The 14,013-nt window shown below is 42.7% G+C and overlaps 2 protein-coding genes and 1 long non-coding RNA gene across 4 annotated transcripts; 2 read left to right on the top strand and 1 right to left on the bottom strand.

Annotated features, from left to right (window-relative positions):
- Window positions 1-2,549: 2,549 nt before the first annotated feature.
- Window positions 2,550-3,717, bottom strand: LOC144064122 (uncharacterized). Its single transcript, XR_013299837.1, has 3 exons — window positions 3,665-3,717; window positions 3,250-3,394; window positions 2,550-3,183 (listed from the first exon to the last, which is right to left on the bottom strand). It is a non-coding gene; the product is annotated as an uncharacterized LOC144064122 (long non-coding RNA).
- A 623-nt stretch (window positions 3,718-4,340) lies between these two features.
- On the top strand, window positions 4,341-9,354 carry cxxc1a (CXXC finger protein 1a). Of its 2 annotated transcripts, none has more exons than XM_077614742.1 (14): window positions 4,341-4,528; window positions 4,995-5,116; window positions 5,186-5,286; window positions 5,520-5,635; window positions 5,714-5,872; window positions 5,949-6,146; window positions 6,217-6,321; window positions 7,071-7,309; window positions 7,802-8,009; window positions 8,116-8,226; window positions 8,292-8,341; window positions 8,420-8,516; window positions 8,605-8,757; window positions 8,926-9,354. In XM_077614742.1, exons 1-14 carry the CDS (start codon window positions 4,526-4,528, stop codon window positions 9,070-9,072), a joined length of 1,809 nt encoding a protein of 602 aa, XP_077470868.1. In that variant the 5' UTR covers window positions 4,341-4,525; the 3' UTR covers window positions 9,073-9,354. The 2 variants fall into 2 exon arrangements, with proteins under 2 accessions (XP_077470868.1, XP_077470858.1); XM_077614732.1 differs by having other exon boundaries at window positions 4,342-4,528; window positions 5,946-6,146.
- An 834-nt stretch (window positions 9,355-10,188) lies between these two features.
- Window positions 10,189-13,265, top strand: cdk20 (cyclin dependent kinase 20). The gene is made up of 9 exons (XM_077596687.1): window positions 10,189-10,438; window positions 10,739-10,871; window positions 10,935-11,048; window positions 11,212-11,400; window positions 11,585-11,706; window positions 11,801-11,863; window positions 12,212-12,335; window positions 12,631-12,786; window positions 12,862-13,265. The coding sequence occupies exons 2-9, from the start codon at window positions 10,797-10,799 to the stop codon at window positions 13,054-13,056; spliced, it is 1,038 nt and encodes a 345-aa protein (XP_077452813.1). The 5' UTR covers window positions 10,189-10,438; window positions 10,739-10,796; the 3' UTR covers window positions 13,057-13,265.
- Window positions 13,266-14,013: the final 748 nt, after the last annotated feature.

The following is a 14,013-nucleotide window of genomic DNA, read 5'->3' as shown; positions in this document are numbered from 1 at the left end:
GCAAAAAAAACTGCTTCACTGCCTACGTATTTTATTTTTCCTTTCATTTTCTCTATTGCTTATACTCAAGTCATATATATATATAAAATCGCCATTTGGCAACAAAGCAAAAGCACAAAGTGCAAAGCAAAGTATATGGGATCATTAAGATTCACCAAATCAAATCATTAATCATTAAGACAGAAAAGCAGCACAAACTCAAAACGAGCAAGAGCTACTGCCACCGGCTGCCAATTGAGCAGCGCCATCTTGGTTGCAGTAGCAAAAACGGATACAGACTCAAGAAAAATACGTTGTAGAGTTGGATAAAACTGGAACCACACACAGGAAGTCTTCCACAAGATGGGGAACTTCTGCAGACTGTGACCGAGGTAGAGAATATGCAGAGTCACTCTTCCAAGCTTATCCGCACAGTTCCTCAGTAGTCTGGAGCTGAAGAATCAACAGTAGCAGAGTAAAACCCCTCGACTCCGTTTCCGGCCTGGTAAGCTCCGACAGCTCTTCCATCGTATCCCATGATGGTATGGTTGGTCTGAAGCGTCGCTTCTTCTCCCGGCACTTATGTCCAGCTCCGAATTTCCAGCGGCATTGAGGTGTTGCTCCTTCTGCTGCGTATTGTAACAGCTAGACCCATGTGTACGACAGCGAAGGCATGGCTGAATGGTTCCAAAAAAGAAGTAGCGGAAAGAAGCCAGGCTAACAGAACAAAGAAAGTTGTAAAAACATTAAAGTAAAAAGTATAAAGTACAAAGTAAAGTAAAAAGGAATGTATTAAGAAATATTAAAATGTAATTTAAAAAAAGAAGAGCTGTAAAACACGAAAAACAAATAAGAGTGGTCATCTGGGCTCAAAGATCAGCTCACCTATTTTCCATTACTTCCTGTTTGGATATTAAACTAACACGTAACATACAGGCTTCCTCATCAAGCAGGGCTCCGTCTTGAGCTGTCAATCATACTAGGGTGAATTCCAAAAGGGCACATGTAGCAGACAAACAATGGACTTAGTGCCAATTAATCACTTATGGTAATTTTTGGACTATGAGGAGCACTATAAATCCTTAATCCATAAATTTGCTCCCGCATATCCGAGGTCAGGGTGTGGGTACAGCCGCTTTAGCAGGGAATCCCGGACATCCCCCTCCCCAGCCGCTTCTCAAGGCCAGCCAGGAGACATTACACATCCCAAGAGCCAGCTTTCCTTTATTTTTCACCACAGAAATGACAATTTTCCTTATATTACAGTGTGGCATACATATAAATATGGGTTGCGTTTAATGACTTCAAACCTATTTTATACGAGCAATAGTGTACATAGTATGTACTGCTCTAGTAAAGTGCCAAGACACATATTCATCATTTGTCAAACCGATAATGAAAAAATACAACCAACAATACATAATATAACTCATTGGCTGCTATTGAGATGTCTTCCAATGAGAAATGAAAGTAAATTTTGAATCATCTCATCCGGCAGTCCTTTTGATTGGCCTGTCTAGGAAGGGAAACATATTGCGCAACACTCCAGACAAATCTCCAAGCAGTCTGCAGAGCTGCAGCACTCCTCCAATATACCACAATCCAGCGAGATGGTGCACGCCTCGTCCCAGCAACAGCAGCAGAACCAGCAGCAACTTTCTATGAACCAGCAACAACTGGACATGCGCCCTCCACATGTCACGCATCTCTCCGCCGTCCAGCAGATGGATTGTAGCTCGCAGAATAGGCACGCCAGTAGGCAGTGAGTACCACAGTCTGTGGAGGGAACAAGAGTGTTCGGTAATGCAAATGAAAAAAATGTCACATCCAAGTGCAGTGGTTCTAAAACCTGTGAAAATGGACATTTAAACTCTGCTTAACTCATTCATTGGTGGAGGTAAACATTCAAACCTTCTGACCCATCTGGACATGTCAATTGCAGTGCAGTTTTAAATACAATTGTACCTTGTGTTTAGTTGCACAAACACAACCTTAACCATTCAGTTCTCAAATTGAAAATCCCCTATTTACATGAAATAAGCACTAGTGATTCAGTTCTGAGATCACACAGGGTGTCGCCCACTGACTGCCCACAGTTTGCTATAGGCTCCAGCTCCCCCATGACCCTTGTAAGGATAAGTCATTTAAAAGCTTACTCAAACTAACAGAAAAAAAGTCCACAATTATTTTATCAGCCCTGATACAAAAAAAGATAAATATCAGGCTCTGACAATCGACGCGTACACATCCGTAAGCCTTGAATCCCTATTATCACAAAGTGGTGACTATCCAAATCAAAGCAGCCTATATTATTCGTTTTTAAATATCATTTTTAATTAATGTTCTCTACTTCATTTGCATCTAATTAAAAGAAAAACACACATGGAAGATTTTGTATATTATATTATGCATATTTTAATCCATTGAGCAAAAGATGAAAAATGTGTATCAATGTATCAATCGTTTAAGAAAAGGCAGGGTTGTTGAAGGCAACAGTCTTTTTCAGCATACATAATTTTTGTTATTTAGAAAAGAGGAGACTTTAAAAACATGATTCCTCGGTCAGGGTGTTTCTCTGTGTTTTTTCGGGTGCTTATGTTCAATAGAGATAAGGTTCATGTTTAAAGTGTCCTGCTAATCAGGGCAATGGGTGCGTGTGTGTGTGTGTTGATCTTTCTGTCTGTATGACACCTCCTGGAATATGTCGACCAGTCAATTCAAAGTTCAATTATTTTAAGTGTCGATTATTATTATTTTTAGCATGCCCAAAGCGCTTTACATTAGCACCTATTCTCTTACAAATTCGCACACCAATGGTGCGGGTGCCATATGTAAACCACTGACAAACCAGAAATTAGGGTTCAGTGAATACCCAAAGGCAGACCACACCCTAGACTGGTCGCCAGTCAGCCATAGGGAGGGCAGAGAGACAAACGTCCATCCACACTCACAATCATAATGTCACCAGCAGAAATCGTGCCACATAACCTTTCTTATTATATGTACCGTCTCCTGCCACATCATTAATGAGGGCAGCATCTGCCTTGAAGGTGTTTTTTTTTTTGCTGGAATAGAGATGGTTCTTATTGTTGCACGCTGGGGAAGGGGGAGAAACTACTGGCATGCTCTCCACGTCTGAGGTAACCTCAGTGATGATATGGGTGTTGTCTGCTCGTTTTTGAGTTTCTGGAGTGCCACCCTGCCCTACAGGTGACGACACAGGCAATATCAGTAAATAAGGTTAGCACCGTTAGCTATTTTTACGCATACTTGTGCTAACGTCATCTGCAATTTGGAGAAGGTGTGCTCCACCAGATGTTGGCTGCATGGAGATACACTCTACTATTTGGTCAGGGAATTCAGTAGGTTGGCTTCCAGGTGTGGACTGTTGACATTTCATCGTGTGCATCCTGGCCTATGAGAGAAAAATTCAGATTCTTTCCAAATAAAAATGGCCTAATCAGTAAAATTTAACAAAATGTGCTAAGTCATTAAGAAACGTAATCAAGTTTAAACTCAGTTTTAACCCCTTTGAATAAGGTCAACATAATTATTTTACACTGAGATGACATTCTAACTATAATACATAATTACAAGTCCAAATGTCGGATAAATAAACCACAATGACAATTTGTTAGAAGGTTAGCACATGAAATGCTGTTAGAATATTGGCCTAAAAACCCACCTGAAGCCTCTGCTCACAGTTTACTGCTTGACCTGACTGTGTCTTTGAGTCTGGGGCACTTTTTCAAATTGAAAGGGTGGTCGTATATTTGCATCCTTGTGAATGCCCACCCCCTTTACACGTGCGTCACAACAACAACTGCTTTTTATATGAAGTGTAAAAGAGAGAGAGAGAAAGAAATTGACAGTGTGTGTAATTGAACATTGTCATGTTGATAATTGAGTGGAGACAAGGAGTGGGCAAAATTTGTGTTTTAGTATTGAGAGTTTTTAAATGATATCGCAGAATAATAAAATTGCTGAATTTGAATGAATCTTCATGACCGTTTTGGGTTTTTAACGCTGTAACGAATGATGATTTTAAAAATGCATTACAGACAAAAAGTATGATAATACAATAATGTAGATTAGAATTTTAATGACCGAATATGTATACACTTTTCCTAAAATAATAATATGAAAGGTCTTAAGTGACTTTTGACCACTGAAAGTTTAAGATAACATGATCAAAAAAGAAAGGCATTGTTGACACGCGAGCTTGTCAGTACAAAAAAATAACAATTACGTGGGGAATAAGCAATCGTATCGATCGGCAAGAAAGAAAAGAAAAATGACATTTCTATATGTAATATATTCCCCAGACGGAGAAGAGAGAAGCGTCGGTTGTGATTCTCTTTGCCACCTGGAGATGTCGCTGCCACTCAGACAGAGCAGCCAAGGAAAAGAAGAAGAAAACAAATTGAAGATGCTCCTGTGTTGTTGTGATGGGGAAGAACTGGACGGGAGGATGTAGTCTGACAAAGAGAAGCCATTTAACGTATTTGGAACATAAAAAGGCGACTTTTGGCTTTCTTGGCAAGTGATGGTGAGTCTTGGCCCTTCGTAGAAGAAAGAAAAATGACCACGTCAAAAAAGCAATGGCGGCTGCTAAGCGCCGACGCCTTTTTTCCCTTCATTCTGTCTCGCACATTCGCCAACATTCGTTTGTTCTTCACATCTGTCTACCATTTTCTCAGAATGCCAAAAGTACTCATGAACTGCAAAGAAAAAATAAGCTTAGCTTAGCCTCGCAAGGATCGCCGGGGGTGCTGGAGCCTATCTCACCCAACTACGGGCAGTAGGCGAGGGACAAAAGAAAAAAAAACCTACCAGCAGAATCTTTGCCGAATAGAAAAAAATAAGATTATGAGTTGTAGACAATTGGATAGCGAACATTGCAAGACTAATTGTCCATAAAATGACATGTCAAAGGATTTAAGATCAGTGCTTAGGTTATTTTCCAAACACAATTTGATGCCGAAGAGTTACGTAATTCTCAATTTGTCTTGTAGGCAGATGAGGCATCCCATCTTCCTTTGGGCAAGGACGTGGACAGAGGTGGTGGGACCATGGAAAAACCAAGGGGGCCTGTCTATTGTATCTGTAGGAGACCTGATATCAACTGCTTCATGATGTAACACACCCCATCTATGCTCTCAAAATTATTCACACCTGTAAGCCATGTGCTTTTTCATCCAATCAGAGGCTGCGATGGCTGTGCCGAGTGGTTTCATGGTAACTGTGTGGGTGTGTCAGAGAAAGCAGCCAAAGCCATCCGGGTCTGGTTCTGTCCATCCTGTCGAGGTGAATGCTCTTTTTGGGTTTTGTCTATATTTACAGTCACTGTACACTGACATTGATGGCGATATACATCGAATCCATTTGATCTCGCGGTCTAAATGGATTGGACATCTATTGATCGATGCTAGCTAATTAGTTGAATCATGTCACACAAACAGACACGTGCTTATTTGTTAACTCGCATCAAAAAGCATCAACATGAGCGCATACAGCATGTTCACTCTTGTCCATTTCAGAAGGTGATCCGTCTCTGGCGATTAAATACCGTCAGAAGAAGGCAAAGTCAGTGGAATTGGAGGAGGATGATAGCTCACCTCCGCATGCCATGAGCGACAGCAGGCGCAGCGCACAGGTGACTGGAAAAATTTGAAAAAGTACATTGCACCGTTGACAATACTACTCATCTGTCTCGCTTATTTGCATTGCCCAGCAAATCAAACGTTCCGCTCGAATGTGCGGCGAGTGCGAGGCTTGTTTGAGGACGCAAGACTGCTCCACCTGCGACTTTTGCAAAGACATGAAGAAATTTGGAGGACCCAACAAGATCCGTCAGAAGTGTCGGCTGAGGCAGTGTCAGTTCCGTGCACGGGTGAGCGATCGCATTCGTTGTCTGTAGAGGCCACGTTTTCACACTTGGGTAACTGATGACTTTGTTGCATAAGAAGTGGCATGTTCGAGGTGTGGAGCAGAAGATGCTTCGCAACAGAGACGACGAAGAAGTGATTCGCCGCGGAGCGAAGGGACGACGGGCCCACAGGAACGACGGTGGGAATTTCACGGACGAGGAAGAGGAGGAAGAAGTGTTCAGTGAAAGCGAGCTGGAACTCTACCAGCAGTACAAAGCTGCTGGATTCAGCGACCTGGTCAGTGGGTGGTCCCAGTTTGTTAGGATGCCACGATTGATGCTTCCTGTGACCCGTCTTTCCGTTGCAGATTTGGCACAGCGAGCAGGAGGAAGAGGAGGAGGACGAGTCGCTGAGAAAGAAAGCCGTGAAGGTGAAACATGTGAAAAGACGAGAGAAGAAGCCAGAGAAGAAAGTGAGTATATTTGGAATATCTGGAATCTGGGGGGCTGGAGGCTATTCTAGCCAACAACGGGCAGTAGGCCGAGTACACCCTAAATTGGTTGCCAGCCAATTACAGGGGACAAGGAAACTATCAACCATGCACACCCATTTATTCATATCTCTATGGTTTATGTTTATTCTTACAATATAGCGGTACTCCTGTGAACGAAATTCATTGTTTCCAAAAGTGGTTTTGTAACTTGATTTTTAGTTAGTCGAAGTATATTTTATATTAAATTAGCATAATACATTCGATGATCTTTAATACTACGCCCTAAATCCTTTAAAAATTATGAAGTTATACCAAGCTTGTATGAAATATGTTTGAAAATGAATACAAAATGCAAAGATATTTTCCAATGGGGTGGAATTGCGGCTATCAGCTCAGTAAACATATGTACACACACCACTTAATAATTTAAAATTATGTTACGTGTCATGTTGTCCTCAGACATTTTAACAGTAACACTAAGGAAAGCTACTGTGTAAAAAACAATGAAAAACAGACTGAAGCATTTGAGTTGAGGAAACAGTAATTACCTCTTCTTGCAAAGTGTTGTGACATCACAGGAAAGATGTCCATATTCTTATTGCCACAATTCTAAACTCTGCTATACTGATACAGCGCAAACTGCCCCCTGGTGGTCGAGTTATGACAAGTGGGATATCCGACCCGATCTCTTCTACCACATGTATAATTGAAGAATTCATCATCCATAGAAATCCCTCTCCACCCCCAAAGAGGAGGTGCGACGTCACAAGACGAAGCAGCGACACAGGGGGCGCATGCGGCACAGCGAAAGGCGAGGAGGAGCTGGGGGAGGAGGCGATGGAGGAGAAACTGAGGCCAAGGAGCTCGGCAGCACTCTGCGCCAATGTCTTGGACCGGGTTGCGTCCAAGCAGCCAGGACCGCCTCAAAGTACTGCTCTGAGGACTGCGGCATGAAGCTCGCTGCCAAGTGAGTCGTGCTTCATGTCACACGCTACTGGCAAGCATGGTTGTGACCATAGATCGAAATCCTGATGAAATGCCATAGTTTGTTGATATTTTTTCACGAGGTATCCAGAATTATGCAATTGATACAATTTGAATCAGGAATGATCAGTAATGTCTGTAAATTGGTTTACTGATCCTGCAGATATTCTAATGGGTAGGTAGCATAGACAAATTTGTGGCGTTCACGAGGCAGGAATTTTATTTGAGTTTATAACATGTATTATGTCAACATTAACATGTACGTAATGGTTTAATAATCGTCCCTGAATCGGACCATAGACTGTGAACCGATGTATGAATCGAATCATATTTTGAGGGAAAGATTACCAAACCCAGATCCCACCCGTACGGGCAAAAAAATGGGTTCACGCTTGATAACACCCATGCCTATATGCAATATTACTACCTATAATACGTAATACTTTTTGATAATGACGAAACATGGTTTCCTCAGCCGTATCTACGAGATTGTCCCCCAGAGGATCCAGCAGTGGCAGCAGAGCCCCTGCATCGCCGAGGAGATGGGGCGCAAGCAGCTGGAGCGAATCCGAAAGGACCAGCAGGCTACCAGGCTGCGCCTCACTATGATGGAAAAGCGATTCCACGAACTGGAAGACATCATCGCCAACTCCAAACTTCACCAGATTCAGCATGATGAGGAGGTAAACCAAAGTCTAGCCTTGCCGTTTTGGTGGCGAATGCTGTCTCCGCTGCCTTTACAAAATGATGAAATAAAATATTTCACGCGGCGTGTTTGTGCGCACGCAGGCCAACGAGGGTGACGGCGACGACACGGACCTTCAAATCTTCTGCGTGTCCTGCAGCCATCCCGTCAACCCCAAGGTGGCACTGAGACACATGGAGAGGTGCTACGCCAAGGTCAGAGTCAAACGCCACCTCTGTCAATTTGGCGCTCGGATTCATGTTCACCTGTGTCCCAACAGTATGAGAGTCAGACTTCATTTGGATCCATGTATCCCACACGAATCGAAGGGTAACTTTTGCTCTCATATTAGTATATCATTTGCCGTGCAACACTTATAAAATATTGCATGTTATGTGTTTCACAAAGAGCCACGCGCCTGTTTTGCGACGTCTACAACCCTCAGAGCAAAACCTACTGCAAACGGCTTCAGGTGTTGTGTCCGGAACATTCCAGGGATCCAAAGGTGTGACTCGCTTCTAATTCCTTCGCCCAATATGATGTTCAGGATGACAATTGACATCTTTTTGACGTTGCGTGAGCGTATCGTCCAGGTGGCGACAGACGAGGTGTGCGGCTGCCCTCTGGTCAAAGACGTCTTTGAGCCCACGGGCGAGTTCTGCCGGGTCTCCAAGAGGAAGTGCAACAAACACTACTGCTGGGAAAAGCTCCGCCGCGCTGAGGTGGACCTGGAAAGAGTGCGAGTGGTACGTGAAGATCGCAGTTAGCTTTCTTGTCGACAACCCTCTGTGAAGTACACAACTACAAATACTGTAATAGCTCACACACATTTTACATTTTGTTTTTCCTGACTATCTTGCTAGTGAAGGTGAGTCATGTTTCCCATCTCTGTTGATGCACCTTTGTGTCCATAGTGGTACAAACTGGACGAGCTGTTTGAGCAGGAGAGGAACCTACGGGCGGCCATGACAAACCGCGCAGGTTTGCTGGCCCTCATGCTGCACCAAACCATCCAGCACGACCCGGTCACCACAGACCTGCGCTCTGCTAAAGACCGCTAGCATGGATTTTTTTTTTGGCATCGTAAAGAACTAACAGTTAATTTTAAGTGTTTGACTACAGTGTGATTATTTTAATCTTTTACATTTTGTATGTCTATAGCGCATTGCATTTTCTATTTTTGTATTTTCGTTATTTTATTTTTTGTATGAGGAAATGTGCTGAATCTCAATGATAAGCTAAACAAGAGTGAATGTAGAAGCATTTTGTTCCGTTATAAGCATAGTACTTTAACTACATGTAATATAATACTAATAAAAAGCAGACATTTCAACAGATTGTAATCAGATTTCAGATGTTTTATTACTCACTGAATGCTCACATTTTAAGTTGGACAAAGGGTTTGGAATTTATTCAATCAAAATCAACCAACTCCTTGAATGATTTTTAACAATGACCTTTTAAATTTTTAGTTTAATGGTTGAGAAACTGATTTACTTGAGTGAACACACCAGGCAGACCTGGCAAACTTGTCCTCTTGCCTAACCAATGGAGCAGGATGGCCTGACTTTGAGGAAAGCAAAGAACAGTTACAATGAATCATAATAATATTTCATAGAATATGTGCGCTAATGACATTCTTCGTGGTAATTCATAAAAAAACCCATAACAAACTCAAGTTCACTAAGATAGATTGAAAATGAAACAGAGTATTTTAAAGAAAATTCTTTTGGAAATCTGACAAATTATGTCAAAGAAAAAAATAGATGTGCAAAAGTATTGTAAATGTTACACAAATGATTTAACACATTTTAAGAATTTTACAAACAGTTCCTTACTGTACATCACTTACCTTAATTAATTTTCTTTTCATTTTGTCATCATTTGATGACTCCCACAGTACTATTCTCCAAATCTAATCAATGTGGTAACAATTGGCTCCTACAAAAATAATTTCATAATTGATGACATGCCTGTTTTTCAGCAGATGAACAAGACAACGAAATGTACATAACTATGTCTCTATGAAAGTCGAGTAATTTCGGCGTTAGTTTCTCGGAGTTGTACATTAGAATTCCTAACTCGAAATAATAACGGATCTAGGCCCTGGAATTTATTGAAGCATTCTTCCGTCCACGAGGTGGCGACATAACAAGATTCCCGTTGCGGATATGAAAACAAGGAAGACAAATTTTCATCTGGAGCATAAATATGTTGCTAAATCCGTCTGTTTGACATCATAATTACATATATTTAGATCCGTCCCGACTGGTTATAAGATGCAATTCTTTGATGAAAGTAATGTCTTGGCTTGATGTTAGAAGCGACCATGTTGTGTTAGAAGAGCGAGTTACGGGAGCTACCTGGTTACCGAGGCGACGACACTCCGTCAAGACGCAATCTCTGGAGTTTTTAGGTCCTCAAAAGGTATTTTATTAAGCCCTGTTAGAAATAGTTGACCCATTCTCTACTTCTTAATCACGATGTTGTAGTTACAATTTATAAATGGGACTTTATAAATGTCATCTGTTGAATGAAGAGTTTTGGGGATATTACTCTGGGACGCTGTTTTAAAACGTAATTGCTGCGGTCACAACATTACAACTCATTGTTTTATTAAAAATATTACATCTGTAGATTTGTATTATACCGAAAATATATATTTTTAGAGCAAGCAGCCATGGGATTAATTTTATTTTGAATTGTAATTCATTGTTTTATTCATAGGCATCATCATCCTGTATCCTGATAAAGTTGCTCCACAAAATAACGGTCACATCGCAACATGGAGCAGTACAGCATTCTGGGTCGCATCGGAGAAGGAGCTCACGGAATCGTGTTCAAGGCCAAACACGTGGAGGTGACATCAACAAAACACTTTCCATCACTTTGTGGGCTAAAATAACAAACTACTGTCAACCAGACGGGTGAGACCGTGGCACTGAAGAAGGTGGCTCTCAGGCGTCTGGAGGACTCCATTCCCAATCAAGCCCTGCGGGAGATCAAGGCCCTCCAGGAAATTGAGGACAATCAGCACGTGAGTTACTGTCAAATTTCAAATGGCCAAATCCTCCCAGGTTCAATATAGTGCCATCCATGGCTGCCACAGTTAATTGTGTGCTTTAAATACTAAGCAATAACAACAACAACAGCAACAACAACGACACTAAACAATGACCTGTCTAATGTCAAATCTTCAGGTGGTGAGGCTGAAGGATGTCTTCCCGCACGGCACCGGATTTGTCCTGGTATTTGACTTCATGCTGTCTGACCTGTCGGAGGTCATCCGCAACTCTTGGCGACCTCTGACCCCAGCACAGGTCAAAGGCTACATGCTGATGTTGCTGAAGGGCGTAGCCTTCTTGCATCACAACAACATTATGCACAGGGTAAGCACTGTCTGAGTTTGTCTGAAAAATGAACAGGATTCAGCTTTGACCGGGTAATTTGAAACATTAAAATAAACTAATAATTAACTCGTGTGTGATTAATCGTCCAGTCCTACCTAGTGTCTCTCCGTGGTTTGTTGTCCTATTCGTGACCCACAAGAAAGCATTCCATGTCTGCCTCTAGGACCTGAAACCTGCCAACCTTCTCATCAGCTCATCAGGGCACCTTAAAATCGCTGATTTCGGTCTTGCTCGCCTGCTCAGTCAGCGGGAAGAGCGCCTCTATAGCCACCAGGTGGCCACTAGGTGAGCCTCTCTGCTCTGGCGCCTTCAGTTGCCATGTTTTCTTCTCTTTTTTTAACCTATACCCACCCAATCGTATCATTTTGTGTGTATCCAGGTGGTATCGTGCTCCTGAATTGCTGTATGGAGCCAGAAAATATGACGAGGGGGTCGACCTCTGGTAAGAATTGTCGCATTTACACCTGCTTCATGAGAGGGACGGATTTGATTTTTTATGTTTTATTCTCCCATATCACATATCCCAGTTAGAGACAAACGTCCATCCACACTCACAATCATAATGTCACCAGCACAATCATAATGTCACCAGCGGAGTGTGGATGGACGTTTGTCTCTAACTGGGATATGTGATATGGGAGAACTTGATGAGATCTCTTGCAAATGTCAAAACAAAAAGATGCTGTCCAGTTGTCTCAAGATGAGTGGCTGCATTAATTCAATTCACATGTTTGATTGTCACCCCACATTGACCAATGAGTGAGTTTGCAGACTTTTTTGTGCTTCGCAGGGCAGTTGGTTGCATTTTTGGGGAGCTACTGAATTCGTCTCCTCTGTTTCCGGGCGAGAACGACATTGAACAGCTGTGCTGTGTCCTCCGGGTGCTCGGCACGCCCACGCATGACACCTGGCCTGTGAGCATTGATGCAAATACACTTCAAACTGCAGAACACTTACATATCCAAACATCAAATGGACACAACATTTTGCAGACACATACAACGGTTGCACAAAAACAAATAATAAAACAGTTTAAACAAACACGTACAATCCCGACACGAACATTATTCAATCACACCCGTGCTCTCAAAACACAGAAAAACACTATTAAAACAGAGGCACACAGATTGGCACACTTTTGCACCGAATATAAATATATCCAACACTCCCATCAAGAAGCTTCCTTAGCATTTCATGCTGTAATGGCAGGAAATGGCGGAGTTGCCGGATTACAATAAGATTACCTTCAAGGAGAATCCTGCCGTTCCATTGGAGGAGGTTGTCCCAGATGCCTCCCTGCACGCCATCAGCCTACTCTACAACTTCCTGGTTTACCCGTCCAAGCGAAGATGCCCCGCCCAGAAGGTAAGGGAGGAGGAGCAAGTGCGTCTGGCCAGATGACTTTCTTAAATTAACTCCTGGAGCGATGGGTCGCCTCAGGCACTGCTTCATCCGTACTTCTTCCACTCGCCGCTTCCCGCCCACCACTCGGAACTGCCCATCCCTCAGAGGGGGGGCGGGCACCAGCTCCACCCACGACTCCAGGCGGCACCTGCCGACTTCTCCGTGGACCTCCCAATGAAGAACAGCGTGGTCCAGCCTTCGCTGCTGCGGCAACACGCCTCCTGCCTGTGATTGGTGGATGATGTGACCTTGGCCAAGGGGATAAGTGGGCAAAATACAGTGGTACCTCGACCTACGATCAGCTCTACCTACGACATGCTCGAGGTACGATGACAATTTCGATCGAATAATTCGCCCTAGATACGATCAAAATTTTCAAGATGCGACCAAGCCAGGTGGCCATGACATGAGAGGCTGTTTATCATTGTAGCGCACAGTCTTTTTTTGCTGCATCTGTTTCGTGTATAACAGATATCTACGAGCACTGAACGATTTATTCAGACGAGTTTCCGCTACACATGGACCAGAAAACGGACAACGCGCATGCGCGGGCAAAAAGAGGGCTTTCTGGGTAATGAAGTATACTCGTGCACACAACGCCGATAGCCAATGGCACCCTTTCTCAGAATAAAACTTCATTACCCACAATCAATACGTGGGTAAGCTCAGCTGTTGCATTTCCTGTCATTCCTTCCTTAGCCTGTTAGCTCCCGCGATTGCTCATTCAAGACTACTTCTCGTTGGCAAGTGGTCGTGTGTTATCCTATTGTGAGGACATTTGTGTGCATCATTTTCGGAATATTTTGAAGGGAATACAACAGCAAACAGCCCATCGATAGCGAACGTGAGGGTGGAGGTGTGGCAAACAGCTAACCCGCCCAGAACGAAGGTAAAAAAAATTAAAACAAAATTAGAATTCAGTTTTGTGTAAAGTTACATTAAACGTATGTTTGAGTGTCTCTGTATATATTAATCCAAGTTAATTTAAATTTGTTTGTTCGTTTACGAGTGCGTTGTTGCCGTGGATAAAGTCCCCCCGAACACCCCCCGGCTCTGTGTATGTCGCTGTCTCTACCCTCTGCGAAATGCGTCTAATTTTACTTCTATTAAACAGATTTTATTACTATTAAACCACTAGTTATGTGTTACTTTGTCAATAGATGGCGAATTAGAAGAAATAAAACATTT

This window comes from Stigmatopora argus, chromosome 1 (genome assembly GCF_051989625.1).
Source record: "Stigmatopora argus isolate UIUO_Sarg chromosome 1, RoL_Sarg_1.0, whole genome shotgun sequence".
NCBI lineage: Eukaryota > Metazoa > Chordata > Actinopteri > Syngnathiformes > Syngnathidae > Stigmatopora > Stigmatopora argus.
Note: the sequence above shows the minus strand (reverse complement) of the source record. Positions and strands in the feature narration are given on the sequence as shown.